The sequence below is a fragment of the Antedon bifida genome, chromosome 4, assembly GCF_963402885.1.
Source record: "Antedon bifida chromosome 4, ecAntBifi1.1, whole genome shotgun sequence".
Taxonomy (NCBI): domain Eukaryota; kingdom Metazoa; phylum Echinodermata; class Crinoidea; order Comatulida; family Antedonidae; genus Antedon; species Antedon bifida.
Genome location: NC_136229.1, coordinates 22,587,724 through 22,610,952, shown reverse-complemented (window position 1 = coordinate 22,610,952; position 23,229 = coordinate 22,587,724). Strand labels below are relative to the sequence as shown.

Sequence of the window (23,229 nt, the reverse complement as noted above, 5' to 3'; positions counted from 1 at the left end):
ATTTCCACCCTTTATTATTTTATTTTTATGTTTTTCTTTTCTTTTAATAATTTAGTTTTTGGGTGGGGTCTTTTTTTCGCTCTTTAGTTTTTTTTTTTCTTCTTTTTTTTCGCTCTTTATTTATTTTTTTTAAAACAAATATTTTCCACTTATTATTATTATTATTTTTTTTTTATTTTTTTTTATTAATTTCATTTTTGTGCTGTGTTTTAAAACAAAATAATATTCCCACCCTCTTTATGATTTATTTTTTTCTTTTCTTTTAATAATTTCGTTTTTGGTGAGGTCTTTTTTTTTTCGCTCTTTAAAATAAAATACTTCTAATAATTATGTTCTTTTAAATTTTATAATAAGTGGTGTTTTTGTTCTCTTTAATTTATATCAGCAAGGTATCTCATTCAAAATAAGTTTTTAAAAACTGAATTGCTAAAGGTTTAAAGTTTGCAATAACACTGACTTATTCTTATAAATGAAAAGAATTTAAAAAAATGATTTCCATTGCACATATGTTCTTATTCAGCTTATATTAATTCCTTTAAATTTAAGTTTAAAAAACATATTCTATCGTAATTTGTTTAATGTAGGCCTAATATATTTGTATATATTGTATGTTTTGTAAAGAATTTAGTTAAGTATAATAGATGTTTATAGGCCTATTTTATTATTCTAAAGAGGGCTGGATATCAGCTAGTCTGCGTGTTCAGCTGAAATTGTTACCCTCTTATATAGGCCTAAAGTGGAAATAGATAAAATATTATTTGTTGATTTTATATTTTATTTAAAGAGTTATTTTTTAATTTTCTCACACAGCAGCCTTATACTTATAGAGGTTGATTTATTTTGGCTTTTTCAATTTTTTAAAAATTAACTTACTTGTAATAATATTAAAATATTTTCTCATTTGTAACAACGGTTTTTTAAACTTTTTAATTGAAATATTTTAAGTAATCAGTTTATATTTTCTTTTAGTTTTTAATGTATTCATATTTTCGGCGGGTTTTGTTTCTAATAAACTAATGATATACTAACCCTATACCTGGGACGAACTACAGAGCTTCATTCTTAAGAAGTCCCAGACGTTTTTGTCAAACATATTCTTAAATTTAAATTAAATGAAATAATTTTTGTATCTAGTTTAATTTAATAAAAATGCACTAGAAATATGATATTATATATTTATTTCTTCTTTTGTCTATCGATCCCATATGTTGAACTTGATTTCGCAATTTACGAAGCAGCAGCAATTTCACACAAATTGATTTTATCTCTTTAAATATAAAGTCTCAAGGAACTTTATCGTTAATCAAACAATTGACCGTTGTAAAATCAATATATCTATTCAACGTTAGTTTAGCTAACAATGAGTGTTTTACAGCACAAACGGAGTAGTGATGACATTCAATGACGTGATCATAGCAAACATACAAAAGTGACCATCAACCAGCCATTCGTATCGTGGTGAATAAGTTCTTCACTATATACAGTTCAATTGTTTGAAAATCGGAAATAAACCACAGAAATAGACAATATCGTAAATGTTCGAATTGAATACATAATGAGCGAAAATGAAAGTATTGATAGAGGAAGTTCTGCGTGCCTGAAAGACAACGAAGAATGTAAGTTTAATTTGAATGTATGACCATTGATGAGATTTTTTTCTCTCCATATTTCTGACACGTCTCTATATAGGCCCTACAAGGAGGAAATAATTAAGAAAAAAAAGCATTATTAATATTATTTCTGCGAAAACGTTGTTTAGTTTAATAGGGATGTTTTACATGTTTTAAATAAGCGTGTATATTTTTTATTGTTTTTTATAATATCAAAAAAAAATATTTTATTGTATAGGCCCTATTTTTTTTATGTGTACAGCATACTTTATCTATGGTACGGTCAATTTTATTTTTATTTTTTATTTATATTTTTTTTTAAATTTTCATTGTCTGTGTCTGTAATAGGTACGTCCTCCACAGGATGTGTTTTTCATCTTTCTGGGCGTGTACCTTCTTCTTTCGAAATTTTGTTTACATATATATTGTTCATTGAAATCTGTTTTGTATATGAATTGATGAACCTCAAAACGTGTATGGCGCCCCCACGCGTTGGGAGTGTGTAGAAACAAATTAATAAACAAACCACCTTGCGCCGATATAAATGATGAGAGTGGATTTTGTTTTGACAGCAACTTTTGTAAGAAGTTTCGTTGAAGTTTTATAAACATTTCCAACGATATTTTTAATATTTCAGTACCATTACATACCAGAAATAAAACACCAACTGAAGGTAAAATACATGCTTCGAATAGTGAGCTACCTGTTAGCAATTCTGTAGCCTCTGTGTCATTGAAAATGGATCGTTCTGCTAGGCCCACTAGCAGTAGCAGAAATCTGTATGGAAATTCACTGGCAGGCGGGCATCTTGATGCCGCTGCCGAATTGGAACTTCAAAAGTTGCAAGCCGATACATCGCTAGAGGCACATTCGCAAAGGGCTAAAATAGTGAAAGGTTTACCAACTACGCTTGAAACAAAAAGAGAAATACGGTAAGATAATGTGGGAATATTATTAGGCCTATGCCTAGTAGGCTAATTAATATTTTATTTAGACTTTTTTAAGTTTTAGTAATTACTTTATATTATTATTAATATTAATTATTATTTAAAGTATATTATTTGTTTATGTACAACTAAAATAACAAACTTGGCCTAGCCTACTTCCTTTTTTTCCATCAATAGGAAGGATGTGTGTATTTGTTTGCAATCCATATATGTGTGTATTTGATGAAATTGGTATTCTTATGATGTTGTAAAGTCCTACAGTAGGCTAGTCCTTAGTAAGTAAGGTAAACCGTAACTAGGGGTATTCCACCCTATCATCAAGTAAGGTAATCCACTATACAACCCCTGGGAGAGGTGCGTCATGAATGCGCATCGCATTCACATCAATGAACAATAGTGAGTCAATGTCCATCACTTTATGTACCATGTGTCAAAATGGGTGCATCATGGTCACCTAAAGGTACAGTAAGTCACTTTTTATGGTCTTCATAAGGTACATGACACACATCGGACCAATGACGCACCTGTCCTGGGGTCGTACAGTATAGTGGGTCATACAATTGACAAGTGCATAATGTGCTCAGATAAATTACACATTACTATGAATTATGAAATTGAATCAACACATGGAGTCCGACTATTTTATGCTTTAAAAAAGACATTATAACAAAGTATAGTTTATAGTTTTACACAGCATGTCTTAATTTAATTTTCTTGTGTACATTAGTAAGAAGAGGTTTCCTTCCTAATCTACCTCACTGAAAGGGAACAAAGTGTCAAATGTGTCACCAATGTGTTGACTCATCAATCAGTGTTTGTCATTATTTTTATTTCATATTTTAATACCTTGAAAACAGTGATTGGCCTACAATTGGTCATGATTATCATTTCTTATTTCCTAACTATTAATATATTAACTTAACTATAAATTATTCTTGTTTTAAATATTAAATATAAAAAAGTTGAATTAGTAATTTAAAATTATGCCTACAGTTGGTCATGATTATCATTTCTTATTCCTAGCTATTAATATATTAACTATTCTTGTTTTAAATAATTAAATATAAAAAAGTTGAATTAGTAATTTTAGACCAATAAGCAATATTGAGCATTACAATAAGCTTAGGAGAGACTAAATCAAAATTAATGGATAATTATTAGTTTAGAAATTATCTTAAACCTAACTCACTGTCTGTATTGATTAAATAATCAGTATTCAGTCTTGAAGTAATTTAGAAAACCTGACTGCCAATATTAATGCCATTCTTGTCTGTAATTAAATTTAAAAGACACACTAATGATTTAATGCAGATTTACAATTATGTCATTAATTGCATTTTTTGAGCGTGTCTTATAACTTATAAGATTTTATTAGTATCATTCTTAATCTGATCAGAGTAATCAACATTCAGTATACGACCATGGAGGTATGAAATTAGTATACCTACATAATACAACCATGGAGGTAAAAAAATATTTTTTACCTCCATGATACAACCATGGACCTACAGTTACAGTAGTCAAAATTTTGTCCCTGGTGAGGTAGACTTTTACAATACTATTTTTTTTTTTTGTGAGATATTTGTTTTTTGTATTTTGATCTATTGTAGTAGCCTAAGCTAGTAGTTTTTTTGATGACCTCCATTATTTTCATACCTATTCCTATTATTTTATTAATGTCGACAACAATACAGTTAAATTATTTAATCAATTAAAACATTATTGTATTTTGTATACATATTTTGGTTGAAATTTTAACAACATTTTATTATTAAGTCCTTGAATAAACAGTCTTCACATCTGGAGTTATGCAAATGTAATTTACATATTATGCACATACTTTTATTAGTAATGATTGATATTCGGTGGGTATTGTTCAGTTTGTGCAGTGTAATACCCATAAGTTAGCAGAAATTTATTGTATTTACTACATTTAAAGCATTTAATTATACAGTAACTACAGTAGGCTGAGTTTACAGGTTTTACTGTAATATTGTAAACTACATGTACGGTAATATAATATGACATTAAAAGCCTTTTAAAAATTATGCCAAAAACCACGTTAAAAATGTTAGTAATGTACTTAAGAAATCAATCCTCTCATACTAATGAGTGCTGTGTTTAACTGAGTGCCAATTTCTGACTAGGAAATACTAACTGTTACTATACCAAATTACACTTAGTTTATGCTTCTATCATTCTATGTCCTTATTAAACAGACTAATCCAAGCTACTACTAGGAATGTAACTATATTCACTTTCTCATATACTGTACCTTATATAAATACTGCGTAATGTTCAATAACATTATGCAGTAATAAATACAATTAAGTAAATAAACCAATACGATTCCTATTCGATTATGCATCCCATGAGCTTACAGAAACTTATAACAAATTGTTAATGGAAATTGATCTTTATATCAAATGTCTAAGCAAAAAGAGAATGGTAAACAGTGTCAGTTAATAATAATAATAGTTCATTCTTATATAGCGCATATAAGCAAGCTCTCAATGCGCTGAACATTATTACCCCAGTCATTTCCTGATCAACCACCTATGGAAACATACTCCCATATATGCAGCTAGTAATCAGCGCAAAGTTGTGTCTTGATCTAACCGGGTACCCATTTATACACCTGGGTGGAGAGAGGCAAACGTAAGTAAAGTATCTTGCCTAAGGATACAAGCAATGCGGCGAGAGTTGGATTCGAACCTCGGTCTAACGATCAGTAGTCGAACGTCCAACACACAGCGCCACACGCCCTTACGTTGTAATCATATACAATATTGTAATAAACGAAAACACATATTTTATACTCCATCCATGTGCAAACTGTGGATGTGTCAGGTTTGATCTTATTTAAAAAAAACAAAAACATATTCTGAGTTCTTTGAAAAGTCAATGATATTGATTTACAGGCACTTTCATAGTGATTCATCCACAAGTTAATGGTAACGAATGGTGTTACTATAAATACTTTAGGATCCATTTTCATGCAAATTATGTACACAAATTCTTGTGAATTCGGTTTTCTAAAGAATCCTTCTTTTCAAATCAATGAAGCAATGATTAGCTTTTGTTAAGGTGTACCACCTAGTAGTGAAGTCACACACCATTGAGCATGCTCTGTTGTTATATTTGAAATCTTGACAAAAAATCCTATTCATTAATACAGGCCTACAGTACTTTTCTTTTGAGGACGTTTGTATTCTTTAGCATTATATCTTTCTTTCCTTTTGCAAACACATGGTGTACCTGAAGCATAACGTTACTAGTGTTTATTCGCCATACAAACCTTTAAACAATTATTTTTCACAAACCAGGTAGTGCTCTTGAAGTTGAAACATACACACTGTACATAAAACCAATACTGAAAACTGAAATACTTTATTTGTCAAATATCATAATAATAGTATCCCTATTTTAAGTCTAAAAAGGGCCAATCTGGGAAAAAATTAGAAACAAGTGTTTCTCAACTGATTTGAGTTATATAGGTTCTATATATCCACCAAAAAAAAGTTCCAGCTCATTTGGCCTGGGGAAAGCCGCCATTTTGGATTTTTAAAATGGCCGCCATAAAATACATATTTTTGCTCATATATCAGCTTCCACATCATGTATGGATATGATTTTGGTGGCAAAGTATATGTTTTGAGGGTCAATGAATCCAAATACAGCATTTTGAAGTTTACTGAATGTCCGCCATCTTGTTTTTCAAAATGGCCGCCATAAAATACAGATTTGTACTCATCTCAACTTCTACATCGTGTATGAACGTGATTTTAGTGACAAAGTGTAGTTGTGAGTGTCAAGAAATCGAAAAACAGCATTTTCGTAATTCACTCAATGGCCGCCATTTTGTTTTTCAAAATGGCCACCATAAAAATACAGATTTTTGCTCTTATCTCAGCTTCCACATAATGTATGGAAGTGATTTTGGTGGCAATGTATATATTTTGAGGGTCAAGGATTTCAATTACAGCATTTTTTTTAAGTTTACTTAATGGCCACCATTTTGTTTTTCAAAATGGCCGCCATAAAATACAGGTTTTGCTAATTTCGTAGCTCATATACATAATGAAGACATGATTTTGATAACTAAGTCTATGTTTTGATTGTTACAGAATAAAAAATCAGCATTCTAAAATACAGAGTCGGAAAGTGATCAGATCTTCTTATTCCATTTAGGACCAAACTTCATAGTTGAAGGCTACTGCTCCACTGGCTTTAGATGTTGCTTTTTTTTGCATACAGTTTGTTAAATACAGTAATAGTTTTAAAATTCCCAATCAAACTGGCACAACATATAATAATAACAACATTTATGTACAATCCCCTTTGTCTAGTCTCCAAGATCTATCGCTATCACAATCCTCATTATTACTATGTCAACGTCGTGAGTTAATCACAAGATCGAGTTTCATACTGATTAATACCAAAGAGGTACACAAGAAGATACCAGAGAGTGTACTGTAACTATCATTCGCGAGAAGAAACTAATAAACAAGATATTCAAAAGAAGTTACATAGAGATGTAAAGATATTTTCCAAATATAAAGAGAAGCATGGTCAACTTGCAGTTAAAAGTACAACTTATGGATAAAGCAAGTAACATATCTTATGGATACATGGTAATACACTGGGAGATCAACACTAGTCACCCTAAATGGTCTGCATTTATGTATAAATCTAGCTGCTTATCTGCCATCCTAATAACCTTCGATCAACCATTGTGACGTAAAGTAATGCAAATAGTTAGAGAAAGAAAACTGTCATTTGTCGTCAAACAAGAGCTTTCTGGGAAAGTCAAAAAGATATCAAGAACATTTAAGCTGTGGCTGTATCATTAGATGGTATAACTTTTTAGGCATGATTGTGCAATTGGGAGCTCCAGGTTCAGATATAGCATCTACAGTATGCTTTCATATTTGCAGCAGCTGGTCATGGCCAAAATGCCAAAAGTGGAAGGCTATATCTGGAAATGCTGAAAGACAAATTTCAAGATACAGAAGGTTTTCTCTATTGTGCTCATGTCTGAAAACTGATTCTTCACCATTATAACACGTTGCATGATATCCATTCTTTTTGAACATCTTGTATTGTATGTATATGGAAATTTGTCGTTCAGGCATATTGGCCATCATGGTCAATTGTCCTATACTGTGTCTATATCTGGAGACAAAATGGTACATCCTCATCTCGTGTCATCATTATATGATACATAGCTGCATCCTCTAAGAGCTTTAGAATATACAGCTCTCTTTAAAGTAGGTTATGCACAACTTCAAAACCTCAACCCACCAGTATGTCCAATATAACCAAGAAAGCTCCTGAAAAGATAAACTCCTCCGTGTCTGATTATTATGACAGCTAGATATACGTTTTCAGAGTGTCTGTACCATTGTATAAACTGTTGACATGTTAATTGGATAAAAAAGAATGATCGGCATAAACTATCGTCGATTTGTCCAGTTATCGCATTATACCTACATGCCTAAATCCAGACCAGTTATGGTGAAGTAGTGTTAGTCCCCAGTGTATTAGGTAACCATCCATTCAGTCACATAAGATATGTTGCTTTAAATTGCTTTATCTATAATGTATCTGATTGGAATATGCTTAACTAAAGTTGGCCATGCTTCTCTTTAGGATTTGGAAAATATCTTAAAATGTCGTCTAACAAACTTTTTTAGAATATTTTATTTTTAGGTTCTTCACGCGAATGATATAGTTACAGTACATCGCTGATATCTTCTTGTGTACAGTATCTCCTGGGGTCATAATCACTGTGGTTCCCATATATTATCACCAACATACTGACTTATTCTCGTCATCACTTTCCAACTGTATTTCAAAAGCTGAATTTTGTTTTTATTCTGTAACCTTCAAAACATAGGCTTAGCAAAATCATAATCATAGTAGCTCATAAATTAGCAAAAACCTGTAGCTTATGGTGGCCATTTTGACAATCAAAATGGTGGCCATTGAGTGAACTTCAAAAAGCTGTATTTAGATTTCTTGACCCTCAAAACATAAACATTGCCACCAAAATCACTTCCATGCACGATGTAGAAGCTGAGGTACGAGGACAAATCTGTAAATTTTATGGCAGCCATTTTGAAAAACAAAATAGCGGGCATTAGGTGAACTTTAAAATACTATATTTGAATTCCTTGACCTTCAAAACATATACTTTTCTACCAAAATTACGTTCATATGATGTAGAAGCTGAGATATGAGGAAAAATCTGTAAATTTTATAGCAGCCATTTTGATTTTCAAAATGGCGGCCATTGGGTGAAATTCAAATTAATGCTGTATTTGGATTCCTTGACCGTCAAAACCTACATTTTGCCACCAAAATCATGTCTATACATGATGTAGAAGCTGAGATAAGCACAAATCTGTATTTTAAGGCGGCCATTTTGAAAAACAAGATGGCGGTCATTGAGTGAACTTCAAAATGCTGTATTTAGATTCCTTGACCCTCAAAACATACACTTTGCCACCAAAATCATTTCCATGCATGATGTAGAAGAGGAGATATGAGCAAAAACCTGTATTTTATGGCGGCCATTTTGAAAATCCAAAATGGCGGCTTTCCCCAGGCCAGATGAGCTGGAACTTTTTTTTGGTGGATATATAGACCCCATATGAGACAAATCAGTTGAGAAACACTTGTTTCTAATTTTTTCCCAGAGAAAGTGTAAAATGGGGATACTAATAAAATAACAATAGAAATTCATCTTAAATTAAAGATTGGCAAAAATATTAGTACGATAAATGTAAAATATAATATAAAACAAAAATCATATACAGATTACATACACAATATTGCACAAAATTTAAATTTAATGTGCAGAAACAATTTAGAAGTTACAATACAATAAAAATGCATAAATCGCTTAAAAAGTTCAAAAAGTTTCATTTGTTAGTCTTAATTAGGGTACATTATTGTATCCATAGTGAAGTGAATTAATACTATAGTATGGATGACATTGACAAAAATGTAAACCCTTTGGTTTATAACTTGTATAATATTGTACAATATGATTGTATAGGGTCATAAAATCACAGCAGTCCTTTAGTACCTTCATATTATATGTAGGGACCTTCATATCTATAAAACACTTTAACAACAGCTTTGTGTGAGCATTCACTACAGATGTCTTTCTTTGAAAGCTGCAAGCAACAACAATAATATTTATTTTTGTTTCTATGCCAACATTGAATGGATTAATGCCTTTAATCTAGAAAATATTTGATTTAGTCAAGTTGTATTGATCGTTATGAATATTGTGTGAAGATAGCTTCCTGAATTAGTTACCATTACAAAAATACTTTTGTCTTTAATATTATGAAAACTGTAAATGTTAACATTATTGAATGTGAATAGATATAACATGATATAATAGCAATAAAAAAAAATTATTTTTTGTTAATATTTGAACGTTATTGTTAGATAATCCAACTCCTAGAGTTGGATAGCCGAGTGGTTAGAACACTTGACTGTCATACAGATAGACCCGGGTTCAATTCCCGACAGCTCCCAGTCCACTCAGCTGTAAATGAGTACCTAGTTGAAAATACTAGGGAGAAAAAAGGCGGCGAGGAAAGGATCTGGCCACCCTACCAAATAATGCCGAGACTTAGTACAATGAGCTACTAACAGCTCATTCCCCTACGTTCAGAATGAACACGGGACTCACCTATTGTTAGATTGTTGGTAATATTGCAGTTTTAGCACTTGTATTTAGCAAGTCTACAAATTGTATGATCTAACCTAGTTGTGGAATATATTTTTCTAACCAATTCAAAGGCTGAGAATCATGATTGCAACAATAATAATATTTTCTCAGGGCATTTAAGTATTCTGTTATTTAAAGATATATTTTCCCCTGAACAAATTATTTTTTAAAAATTTTTTTCAAGTCAATGGGCTTTCAACCATTTATTTTGGTTTTTTTTTATGAGTGAAAACATTAGTTTGAAGTTGTTTTCTACTTAAGTGATTAACTGCAAAATGGCCTATTCAAAGTCTTTTTATTTATTAATCTTTATTTTTCAGGTTTTTGAGGGACAATACATCTAGAATTCTTAGTTTACATTAATTTATCCAAATCAAATTTTATAAAATAGTACTATTAGAAAGTCAAGTCTGCTTTACAACATTGACAATTGAAAATTACTCTAATTAGACGAATGTACTTGAATTAAGCGTTTCCTTTGTTTATACGCAAATCAAACAACAGCGTAACCATGGTAAATACATTTGTTATATAAAAAGATTTGTTTAACGTCCAATTCATATTGATTTAAAGAACTCAGAGTTCAGATTACTAAAACAGTATTCCTTCACCATTCTAAAAAATAAGCATCAAACATACAAAATTAAACAATTAAATTCTCTCTTAAGATACAGTTAATAAGGTGGGATTTAGCGTCTTTATATGTTACTGTGTATTAGACAGTAGTTAATATGCAGTACTAGTGAATTTCATGTAAATATTTTGAGAAAGAAATTTCTGAGCGGATGTTTGTCTATTGCTCTAATCTTTTGTCCGGGTTTGTACATAAACATAATTAAATAAAATATATATTGTAAGATATGAAAAATATTATTTATATTGTTTTACTTCTGTTTGTTTGAGGTGTAGGATGAAGATTCGATTCGATGCTGATTGTTTACCATAAAATAAATAAACAATTTACAATGATTTTATCATTTCAGACGTAAATATGGAGCGACAAAAGTAAAAGCAGATACTGGATTTAAAGCATGGCGATTTGAAATGAGCCGGGTATGTTTTTTATAATCATGATTTTGATGGATGAATAAGGATGATGATTATGATGATAAATGATGGAAAATGATGGTTGGGCAGGGATGATGTTGTATTATGATTATTTAACACACACAAACTTCATTATTAACTTCAAATAACTTTTTTTTAATGATTATTTTCCTTAGCAATGGAAACGTTTGAAGTTTAAAGTATCAGATGGGTTGCTTTGGTTTGAACTCTGGAGGTCATCTATCAAAGAGGTCGAAGGTAAATATATGAGAATCAAGAAATGTTTCTATTTTGTTTGACATTCAATGGTTGTTGAAGAAAAGAAAAAAGAAAACTCAGTTGAAAGAAAATCATTTTTTGTAGCGTAGTTAACATCTATTTGTACAGAAAGAGCAACTGAAAACATGGTTATTGCTAACTAACGTAAGATAAAGGCCAATTTACACAGCAGGGCTGTAACAGTCAACGGAAAGCAAAAATATAGAATCTATGTTACTTCTTATGACCATTAACCAGAAAACCTTTTTTAAAACAGTTGTTAATGTTAACCATTTGTTTGTGTTTGTTTTTTCAGGAAAGTTTGGTACAGCTGTTGTTTCCTATTTTGTATTTCTAAAATGGATGATGTTTCTTAACATCTACATTTTCCTTCTCATGTTCTTGTTTGTCGTCATCCCTCAAGTTGCTTTAAATAGTAATAGCAATGTTGAAAATGATGGTAAGTATTTGTTTAAAGTTTTAAAATCCTCCTATCATTATAATAATTTCCATAATTTAACCACAAGCATCGTGTTTATCTCCATTATCGATTTAGGCCTCAATTAATATTATATTGGACCAGATGATGAGCAGTTATTAAAATATTCCTAGTTCCACACAAGATAATTGTCTTGCCTTGTAATATTTTTCCAGGTTAACTATATTGATTATATGCAGACAAGTTTTATAGTATCATAATAATTATGAATATTTTTAATAAACACATCTGTTCTGTATTGATTTTATTTTTTTTGTTGCCTAAGAGAACTCATCCTCTGGTTGTTCTTACTATCTCTGGTTATTTTTAAATTATGTATACACATCTTCAATGTTCTATGTTCATGAGTAATTGATTGATTAAATTATATTACAAAGAGAAAAAAAAAGTTATAATTAATCTTCTTTTTTTTTCCTCTCTGTAGTTTGTGATGTACTTTATGAAAGTAGTGTATCAAATGATTCTGGAATTCAGTTACTACTTGACTTCTTTGAAGGAACTGTAAGTCCAGCATTATAAAAAATATGATGATTAAATTTATTAAAACAAACCTATGCATACATAGTTTGCCATAAGAGTAAAATTACGTTATTGGATCAACATATTGGTTGAGGTTTATTGATCTATCGATAAGTTGATTAATTGGTCAATTAGTTTATAAGTTGAGATTGATACTGATTGATTACTGTAGTAAGTTTATTTGTAGTTTTCTTTTAGTATGGTAGCCATCTCATTAATTACTCTTCTGATACATCAAAACATTCCAATTAAATTAACAAAATAATGGTAGTCTTATATAGTGCCTAATACAATCCTAAGCGCTTTACACACAAAAATGATCCATAAAACATCCTAAGATACCAAAAAAGGAAGAAAAGCATAGGAATCATTTACACTGCTCCGTTCTCCACCCACCACTTTGAAGCTCCAATATGAGAGCTTGCCAGAACAGTATTCACAGGAGCTCGAGTAAAAAAGACATCTGTCTATCCTATCCTTCCAAAATAAAAAAGATGTGACTGTCTTGATTGATAAGTTTACATGAGTTTGACCATTATTGTTTACTATTGATTGTTTCATTGATTTGTTACCTTATATCTTGCAGGGTTGGATGGAACAGACAGCGTTATTCTATGGTTTTTATATACCATCTAATCTAAGTATCAGTGACAACACAGATCACACTTACAACCTTCCTTTGGCCTACCTCTTGGTCTCCATCAGCTATTTTATTCTCAGTCTTTTACTGATGGTTCGATAGTAAGTTAATTTTAACGGTCAACTCTCCCAATACAGAACACCCTAGGACTGGCCTATGTATATCTTGTCTTCCATAAATTCTAGTATTCCAAATGGTTTTTTAATAGTACGGTAAATGATAATTTGGGACCAAAATGTCTGGTTGTGGAAGAGTTACCATTTCTTAAGCTCTGTCTACACTATCATATCATTAAACTTTATGTGACAAAAAAATGTGATGTGCCCATATATGGACACCATGATGTCATATCACTACCATATTTAGGCACATCACACTTTTATTTGTCAAACTAGTTTGATAATGTAGAGAGAGCTTATATAGCATATAGAGCATATTTTCCATTAAATATATTGTATATAAGTACTTATGTTGTTTAAAATTGAATACACTCACTCTCACACACTTTTTATAGTGTAGCTATTCAAGAGCACATAAAACATAATCCTGTATGTTACCATAGAGATAGTAATTTCTATGAGGTCATAGTTCATATTTCTCCACTTTCTACCTATGGAGTATGTTAACAAGTGAAATCAATTGTTAATTGTGTCGTTTGTAATAATGTTTTATTTTTTTTATTTACTTCCTCCTAAAAGTACTGGCCAGGGGTTCAAGGAGAATCTAGCCAATCAGGAAGACCGTTACTACAAATATTGTAACAAAGTATTTGGAAGTTGGGACTGCTCGTTAAATGACGGCAACAATGCTTATCTTAAACATCGCAGTATTCATTATGATCTTACAGTAAGTAACCTGTTGTGTGTGTTTGTGCCAGGATTTTTAGAACAATACATTTATGAGAATGTTAGATGGTGCCATTATAATGAGGACTGATTTTGGCTCTGTTCCAAGTAAATACACAGGTCATTTCAGTAATTGCATGTAAAAGTGTTGAGAAGAGTTTCATTATATTACTATTAATTACAGTATCCTTATTCTTTTATTGCTAATTAAATCTACATTACAAAAAACATGACTTAAGCTCTGTCTACAATATCAAACTAGTTTGACAAAAAAAAGTGTGATGTGCCCAAATATGGTAGTTATATGACATCATCCTGTCCATATATGGGTGCCACACAACATTTTTTTGTCACATAAAGTTTGATAGTGTAGACAGATATTGAGAATGATGATAAAAATGATTACAATGTAGAATTTATTAAAAAATAAAACAATGGTAAAAAAAGAAGATAGGCAGTTTGCACAAAAGTAAACCGAATCAATATAACATATGCCTATACTGTGACACTTATCATCTCTGGTTACATAATAATCATAAATTATCTATATCTATATCTAACTATATACAGTGTAAACAAGTATGAAAAAAGTCTTAAAACATGTGTGTAAAAATAATGTTTCATCTTTTTATTTATAAAACTTAAAACTAAACCATTTTTTTTATCATCAACAGAGTGCTTTGGAAGAAGAGCGTCTTATTCTTAAGCGAGAGTCACGAACATTCAGTAAAAAAATCTGTTTGTTTCTTGTTCGTTTGCTTATCAATTTCTTCGTATTTGTGATCCTTGGAGGGGCAGGATATCTTATCTACTTCACTTCAGAGTTGGCAGTTTTGGTAATTTCACTTAATATTCTATATCATATGTTTACAATATATTTATTGAAAGGTCTAATGGTATGTAATAAGTAAATGCATACAATAAAACCATGGATCTATAAAATTATTTATAAGTCCATGTTAAAACCAAATTATCCTATTATATATTGTGTAAAATAAATCAATAATTTTTATATTAAGTTAATTGGCAAACTGTAAACCATTTTTTATTAAAAATGTTTTTATTCATAATACACAAACTCATTACTGAATATAAACTCAATGTTTCCATTATCGTTAAAATTTCAAACATTGCATTCCTTGTACTTAAGTTACTGGTAAGTATCTGCTCAAGTTACAGAATTCAAATTTCTAGGTGTTTATGTAAATAGTTCGTTGTCTTGTCATACACAAGTTAATTATATATGTTGTAAAGCAAGCAGATTGCTTGGTTTCATTTCAAAATGTAGTAAAAATATGTCCTGGTTAGCTATGTTGAACTTATACAAAGCTCTATTACTTCCAGTGGTTACCTACTGTTGTTCAATGTGGGCACCATTTGAGAAATCATATATTAATAGAATAGAAAGTATACAAAGGAAAGCAACAAGGATAATAATGTTTAGAAAGGAAGGTTCCTGGGACACATCTTATTTTCATAGGTTGAAAGTGCTTGAATTATTATCTATTGATGACTTGTTTAAATTAAATAGACTTTCATTAGGATTTAAGGTGTTGAAAGGTTACTGTCCCCATTCTTTCAATGAGTATATTAAAACTAGTGAAAGATGTCCGGGTAGGCTTTTACGTTGGAATTCGAAAGGCAATACTTTTCATAATTCTGTTTTTGTTTCCTTTCCTAGACTATGGGAGCAAATACCAAATGACATAAAAGATTCACAAACAATTTCAATATTTAAGGCTGCTCTAACAAAACACTATATTTCATGTTATGTATAATTTATTTGTATTTTTCTTGTATATGGTTTTATCTTTAACTGATTGTATTGTATGGAGTGAGTGCAGAATCTGTTTGGGCTTTAGCCTATTCTCATTCCTGGTTATTTTTACATTGATGACCGAATAAATATTATTATTATTATTATTATTATTGCTGTTAGCTTATTTCACTTAATATTGAAACAATTTTAAGCAAATACACAAGTAATACAAATTCACATTGTCAATCTTTAAAGCAACTAGTTTCAATATTCTTATAACACTATGCAGTAAAATAGGCTTTATAGTGCTCATTATTAAGTTTGTATTTTTTATATTTTTATAAATCAGTCAATGTGTATATCAAATGTGCTATATGCTTTATATATACAGTAGAATATGTGTTACAAACAGGCACTGCATATTTTGAAGATAATTCTATGCATTTAATACTCTCATATTTATATCTTGTTAGATTAGTTTAGTAATGCTAAGTAAAAGCTAAAGTTTTGCTATATATAGATTTTTTTAAAACACAACAACAATACTAAATTCTCTATTGGAAAAATCAGATATCAATGTGTCATAATAACAATGTCACTACCATCATCACACCCACAATTTTAACAAACATTAAGCAACTAATGCATATATATTTATAGATAATTAGCCCTGGCACTTATTTCTGGCTAGTTTTTCATTGCTTATTTTATTGTATCTCCATTGAGATCCAGCCATTGATACCCATATCATTGTCGTTTTTTTAGTAATTTTCCTTTGGATTTATATAGATAATTAGCATTATATAAATGATAATGTCAGCAGATCGGTAAATATTGCATTTCAAGCTTTAAGCCTCATTCATGAATCATTCATTATCATTGTGATCACTGTCATATTGCATATTTCCCTGTCATTTACAGAATGAGAACGAGTCAGCCATTACAAGCAATGGCTTTGCATCACTGATCATCAGCTACCTTCCTTCCATCTCCATCACTATATTAAATGCTATCATTCCCATGATATTTAACGTACTCGTTCGCTTTGAAGAGTACAGTCCACAGTTTGAAATCAACCTCACGCTATCAAGGTAATTCATTTATTCATAACTTTATGTGTGAGAGTGTGTAAATCTCTGTCTGCACTATCAAACTAGTGTGATGTGCCCAAATATGGTAGTGATATGACCAAATATACATAGTAGTGATATGATATCATCGTCTCCATATATGGGCACATCACCTTTTTTTGTCACATAGAGTTTGATAGTGTGGACAGAGCTTAAGAAATAGTAAATAGAACAACAAATCAATAGATCAACATATGAGTAGAATATGTTTAATGTTTCCCATGATATTCACTATATCACAGCACATTTTAAATCTGTTATTTTGATAGTTCAACAAGTAATTGAAAGCATGAGGTAAAATTTGTAGTTTAGTTTTGCTCAAAGAAACAAAATACAATATACTTTAGAGAAATCAACATTTGTAATAATCATACTTTTTATTCATTTAGAACTGTATTGTTGCGACTGGCTTCATTGGCTGTGCTTATTGCTTCATACTATCCTCAAATTATCTGTGAAGATAACGAAAAAGATGAATCCTGCCAGTTCTGTTCAAGCAGTGGATTAAGGGTGAGTCTGTTTACCAATTAGTTAGCTTCTTTAAGTTAATAATAATAATACCACATTTATATAGCGCCCTTTTCAGGAGTAATCATGCTCAAATGCGCTTTAGAGTGCATAATTATTTACCCCGGTCATTTTTGGATCAAACATGTATGGAAACATACTCCCATAATGCAGCTAGTAATCAGCGCAAAGTTGTGTCTTGATCTAACCGGGTACCCATTTTATACACCTGGATGGAGAGAGGGAAATGTAAGTAAAATGTCTTGCCTAAGGATACAAGCAATGTGGTGAGAGTTGGATTTGAACCCTCATAAAGTTGTTTATATCAACAGTGAGATTCCCATTTTTCAATTGTTGTTTTATTACCATTTTCTCTTTACCACAGTGCTGGGAGACTTACATAGGCCAGCAGTTTTACAAACTTTGCATCACTGATTTTGTTGCTGTTGTTGGAGTCGTAGTCTTTTGGGAATTTCCTAGAAAGTAAGTTTCATTTAGCCATTGATTGGAATTAATAATCAATAATGATGATGAATATTTATTCATGTCACGCTTGGAAAGAACCTGCCATAGATGCTGACACCTTTTTTTAAATAGCGCCATCTATGATTGGATGTCATTTTCTCAATATAGCGTCTTCTACAGTTTGTTCATGCTATTATAAAATCTTTCCGATATTAAGTTTTTCGAAGTTGAGAATTCTGAATGGTAAAGATGAAAAAATCACCCCTACCAAGACATTAATTGTTGAAAGATGTATTAATAATTTGATTACTACAGCAGAACCCCTTCCTTTGGACACCCCTATTAAGGGGACACTTTCCCATGAATTTAATGATAGGAAATATATATTTCAACACTACAACCAACCCTATTCAAGGGACACCCCTATTAAGGGTCCCAAATGTGGCCCCTTATTAGAGGTTCTACTTAATGTTTAATTGTGACTGAATTAACTAAAATTGTATGTTATTTTTTATAGATTAGCAGCAAAATATTTTCATTTTGGCATTGCAAAAGCCCTTGGTCAGATGGAGTTTGAGATTCCTAAAAATGTACTTGCTATTGTTTACTCACAAGCTATTTGTTGGTAAGTTGTACTACGTTCACACTCACAATGTTATAGATTCTTATCTAAGGCCAGTTGTACAGTAATCCATGACAATAATAAAAATTCTCTTTTTTTTTTACAGGGTTGGATCATTTTATTCTCCGCTTCTTCCTTCCATCTGCCTGCTCAAATGCATCATCTTTTTTTACCTTAAAAAGTGGAGTTTGTTATACAATATGATACCGTCAAATCGGCCTTATCGAGCTTCAAGATCTGGCAACTTCTTCATGGTCATTTTGCTTATAACATTTATGCTGTGTGTTATTCCTGTTGGCTACTCAATGGTCAAGTATGTTATTTTATAACAGATATTGTAGATCAACTCATCTGTATTATTGGTCTAATAATAATGATTTAATAATGATTATTTATTCACAAATGGCACTCAATACAATGAAAGTAGTGACAAAACATCAAGATATTTAGCATGATACAAATTAAGTAACATGGTTTGATACTAAAAATGAAATTAAAAATGATTTAAAACTGAAGCAATGATATCAAATAAATATATACATTATTTTTTTTTAGAGTGCTGCCTTCTCGAGGTTGTGGTCCATTCCGCGATATAGAATATATGTGGCAATCTCTAGAGGACGCTGTCAATCGTTGGCCGTTGGTTATCCGAGAAATAACACAATTTATAGGCTCAGTTGCATTTATTGTGCCATTCACTATCGTCTTATGGTGAGTGTATTATTTTAACAATATTTCAATACATATCCAACATTGAGTTTGTTTAGTTTTAAATTCGAAGGCTCTGTCCACACTATCAAACTAGTTTGACAAAAAAATGTGATGTGCCCAAATATAGTAGTAATATGTCCGTATATGGGCACATAACATTTTTTTGTCACATTAAGTTTGATAGTGTAAACTAAGCTTTAGAAGCGTTTTGTCATTGTATATTATATTGTTTTTTTTATTATGATTTTGATTTTTTTTTCTTCATTTTTGGCGTTTATCTGAATAAATTTAATTTATATTCAAAGCAAACAAAAGAACATATTTTATTACTGCAACAGCTAACTTGCCAATTCTTTATAAACTTCTCAAAACTGTGGTAGCATAAATTATAAGTGTATACTTATGGATATATCGTTTGTGCTAAGTATCATCACAGAATATTGGTAATCAATATTGCATATTTAAGTGTTGTAATCTGATTGATTTTACAATACATTATCTATTATAGATGCACAGTTAATTGATATTACGGCTTCTGCGAATTTATTGACTAAGAAAATAATCTTGTTTGAATATGATTGGATAAGATTGCTAATGTACAAATTTGTCTTTGTTTAAATGTATTTAGCTTAACTTTGTACTACTACCATGCACTAGCATCTGCACACAAGGAGATGATTGTTCTCCTGAAAGATCAACTTATAATGGTAAGTTATAACTAAATGCTCACAAAGCTTATTAAAAAGATATATGTATCTTCAGTATGAACCGAGGTATGCCCTCTGTCACACTTTGAATTTTGCCAAGTATTCGCTCAGTCTCTGAGTGCTTAATTTAATAACATATTGAATGACAACCATAGACGTTGATGTCATACTGTACAGTGTTCACCTATCTAATTAAAATCACAGCATTTAAGCAGGGATATGTAATCTCTCTAATTCTTTTCTAAGCCGGGAAAAAACTCATGTTCAACAAACCACTCCACTGTCTAGGTGAAATTCTGAATATATTTTCCCCCATATTTTGCCACATTTCGTCACCAGTAGACTAGGTGAAATGTAGCATCATTTTTCTTAATTATTTTTTTCAAAATTGTTTATTTTACAGGAAGGCCGTGACAAACACTTTTTGCTGATGAGACTCAACAAGCTTGATCCAGGAATCAAAGGTGGACATCAGAAAGCACATAAAGAAAAACAAGAAATGATTGCAGATCGACATGTTAACAACACACCTCCTAGAACACCATCTAATGCGTGGGAGAGGAGTGGCCCATCTCATCCAAACATACCAGATCCATAGGCAACTCCTAGTATTTTACAAAACACCCGGTTTCCAAAAGGACGAGGTAATAGGCGTGGATTTAAGGGTCTTTCACACCTGTTCCGGCATGGTTCCAATCCGGCAAATCAAATCAAATGTCAATGTTTCGTTTTCATGTGAATATCGATTGGCGGGGATAAACAGGCTTTAGCCACCATTGAAATATAACAGCCATGTCTTTTTTATCTCTTTTAAAACAAATTTAATAATGACTATGCATTAAACGCAAATAAAAACAATACACTGTCGACTTTCCATACCCATTAACAGTGCTCAGCAGAGAATATATACATAGTACATTGTCACAGCCACATAATACAGTACTGTTAGTATTTGTCGCAGCCAGACATAAGATTAAAGGACTGTTCTTATCTTGACAAGGCAAGCTCAGTTTCCTGTTATTAGATTGCCTTGCTACAACTAATATCAAAATCAACTTCATACTTTTTTTTTTAGTCAGTCAGTCTTGAGTTCAGTGTTGAATGCATTGAGTCACCTTTGATTTTAAAATGTATATTAAAAGTTTCACCTTACACAAATAATATATACACAGGAAGACATTGGCTATAAACCTAAATAACAGAGGCTCTACATTACAGGATTACAAGATTTCTGATTGAGAAAACCACAACAATTAACTCTAGTAATATGATATAAATAATCGTTTATTAAAAAATATATTATCCAAATCGCTAAAACTTGGATATAATTTGTAATTCAAAAGCTGTGTTACCAATCACAGGCAAGCATGTTTATAACCATGAGGGAAACAGACATATATAAACCAACACCAATCCCACCACCACCTTCAAACTCAAGGAGAATCCATCTTTACTTCAATTTAACCTTCCATTTTGCAGTCTTTCACTTCTTATTAGGTATGGGAAGCTATTAGGGCCAACATTGACATTATATTTGATGCTAGTGTCTTCCAATTTCTTAAAAGTTTATCTAAAAAGGAGTTACTTGTATATAGTATTTACTGAGAAAATATTTGTGAACATATTTGTATATATATATAAATTTGAAATGTATTTTAAACCACCTTTTGCAGTTTGTGCAATGTTTTAAGAGAATTTACAAACAAAACTTAATTACTTATACACTTTTTAAATAAAAAAGATTGATTTCTGTTTGGCCTAATTCTAACTTTTTAGCCTGACCAGTTTTGTGTATAATTGTAAGTTTTTATTTTATACATTATTCTTATTGAAACTCTATATGATAGTTTCATATGTGCAGTATTTCTATTTATAATTTCCTTCATGTATATATAATAATATATACAGGTATGAATATTCTTCAACATTGAATTATTGTTTTCAAATGTATCTTTTAGTAAATAATAAACTAATTACATTATGTAGTAACACTTTACATAGTTTTCTGTAGTTTTAGATAAACATGAATTACATGTTTATAGAATAATATGTTGAGTTTTCTCTGTTATTTTTCACATGATTTATAGCCATTACCACAGTTTTATATTGTATCATTCAGTTTGTATTATGTACTATGGTAAACACCAGTTATTCAAACCATTGTAACAACAACATTGATTTAATACTAAAATACTGCTTTTATTTTGAACAATAATTACAGTAGACCCTCTCCTTTGGGACAACCCTATTCAGGGGATACCCCTATTCAGGGGATACCCCTATTCAGGGGACACCCCTATTCAGGGGACACCCCTGTTCAGGGGATACCCCTATTAATGGAATACCCCTATTAATGGAATACCCCTATTCATAGAATATCCCTATTCATGGAATATCCCTATTAATGGAATACCCCTATTCATGGGACACCCCTATTCATGGGATACCCCTATTCATGGGACAATTTCCTGTGATATAAATGAGAAGCAATACTTATGTTTCAACACTGCAATAGTACAACCAATTCCTGTGCAGAGGACACAGTTATTAAGGGGACACTTGGGTCCCAAAGGTGTACCCTTAACAAGGTTCTAATATACAGAAAGTAGGTGAAATTATTGAATTAATTAATAATAGTAATAATGATCATGACTTCATATTGGACATCAGTTATCCTGAAAGCAGTTGACAACACATTAAGTTTACTTAAATTTAACACATTTTTGACAATAGTTGTTTAACTATTTAGATTATATTATAAGCAATTTTGTGTAAAGATAGGTATATTTTTATTTTGTTAAAAGAAGATCAGTTTTACTAGTCGTACACACCTTGATATTTTTATTGTATTTTAATGTTTAAATGTTGAATTTTACTTTTGTGAAAGTTTTTTTTTAATATCAAGATTTAAAACAAATTTAACAGTGAATGCACTGCAGTTAACAGTTACTGAAGTAATAAAAGTTTTCTTCAAAATATTTTATTGAATATTGTACAGAAAATAGCTGAATCCAAAATTAATATTTTTGGTGTTGGATATTAAACGATTGTTTAAAAATGTTAGTAAGACCTATTGTTTTGGTGAGAATTGGTTGTTACCGTTTTGCAATATGCTACTCTATAATGCTTTCTTGTCGGGCAGACCTCTATTTGCAACGCATTTTGTTCATTGTTCATAACATATCGGGTTGCGCGCGCACTCTCCGATAATTT

General features: G+C 31.0%; 1 protein-coding gene across 1 annotated transcript; it reads left to right on the top strand.

Moving 5' to 3' along the window:
- Positions 1–1,560: 1,560 nt before the first annotated feature.
- On the top strand, positions 1,561–23,061 carry LOC144840788 (transmembrane channel-like protein 7). The gene is made up of 17 exons (XM_078696820.1): positions 1,561–1,616; positions 2,248–2,542; positions 11,291–11,360; positions 11,531–11,612; positions 11,929–12,072; positions 12,536–12,612; positions 13,217–13,371; positions 13,969–14,116; positions 14,790–14,951; positions 16,796–16,965; positions 17,394–17,514; positions 17,897–17,994; positions 18,494–18,601; positions 18,705–18,911; positions 19,154–19,309; positions 19,938–20,016; positions 20,420–23,061. Exons 2-17 carry the CDS (start codon positions 2,349–2,351, stop codon positions 20,612–20,614), a joined length of 2,166 nt encoding a protein of 721 aa, XP_078552946.1. The 5' UTR covers positions 1,561–1,616; positions 2,248–2,348; the 3' UTR covers positions 20,615–23,061.
- The last annotated feature ends 168 nt before the right edge of the window (positions 23,062–23,229 follow it).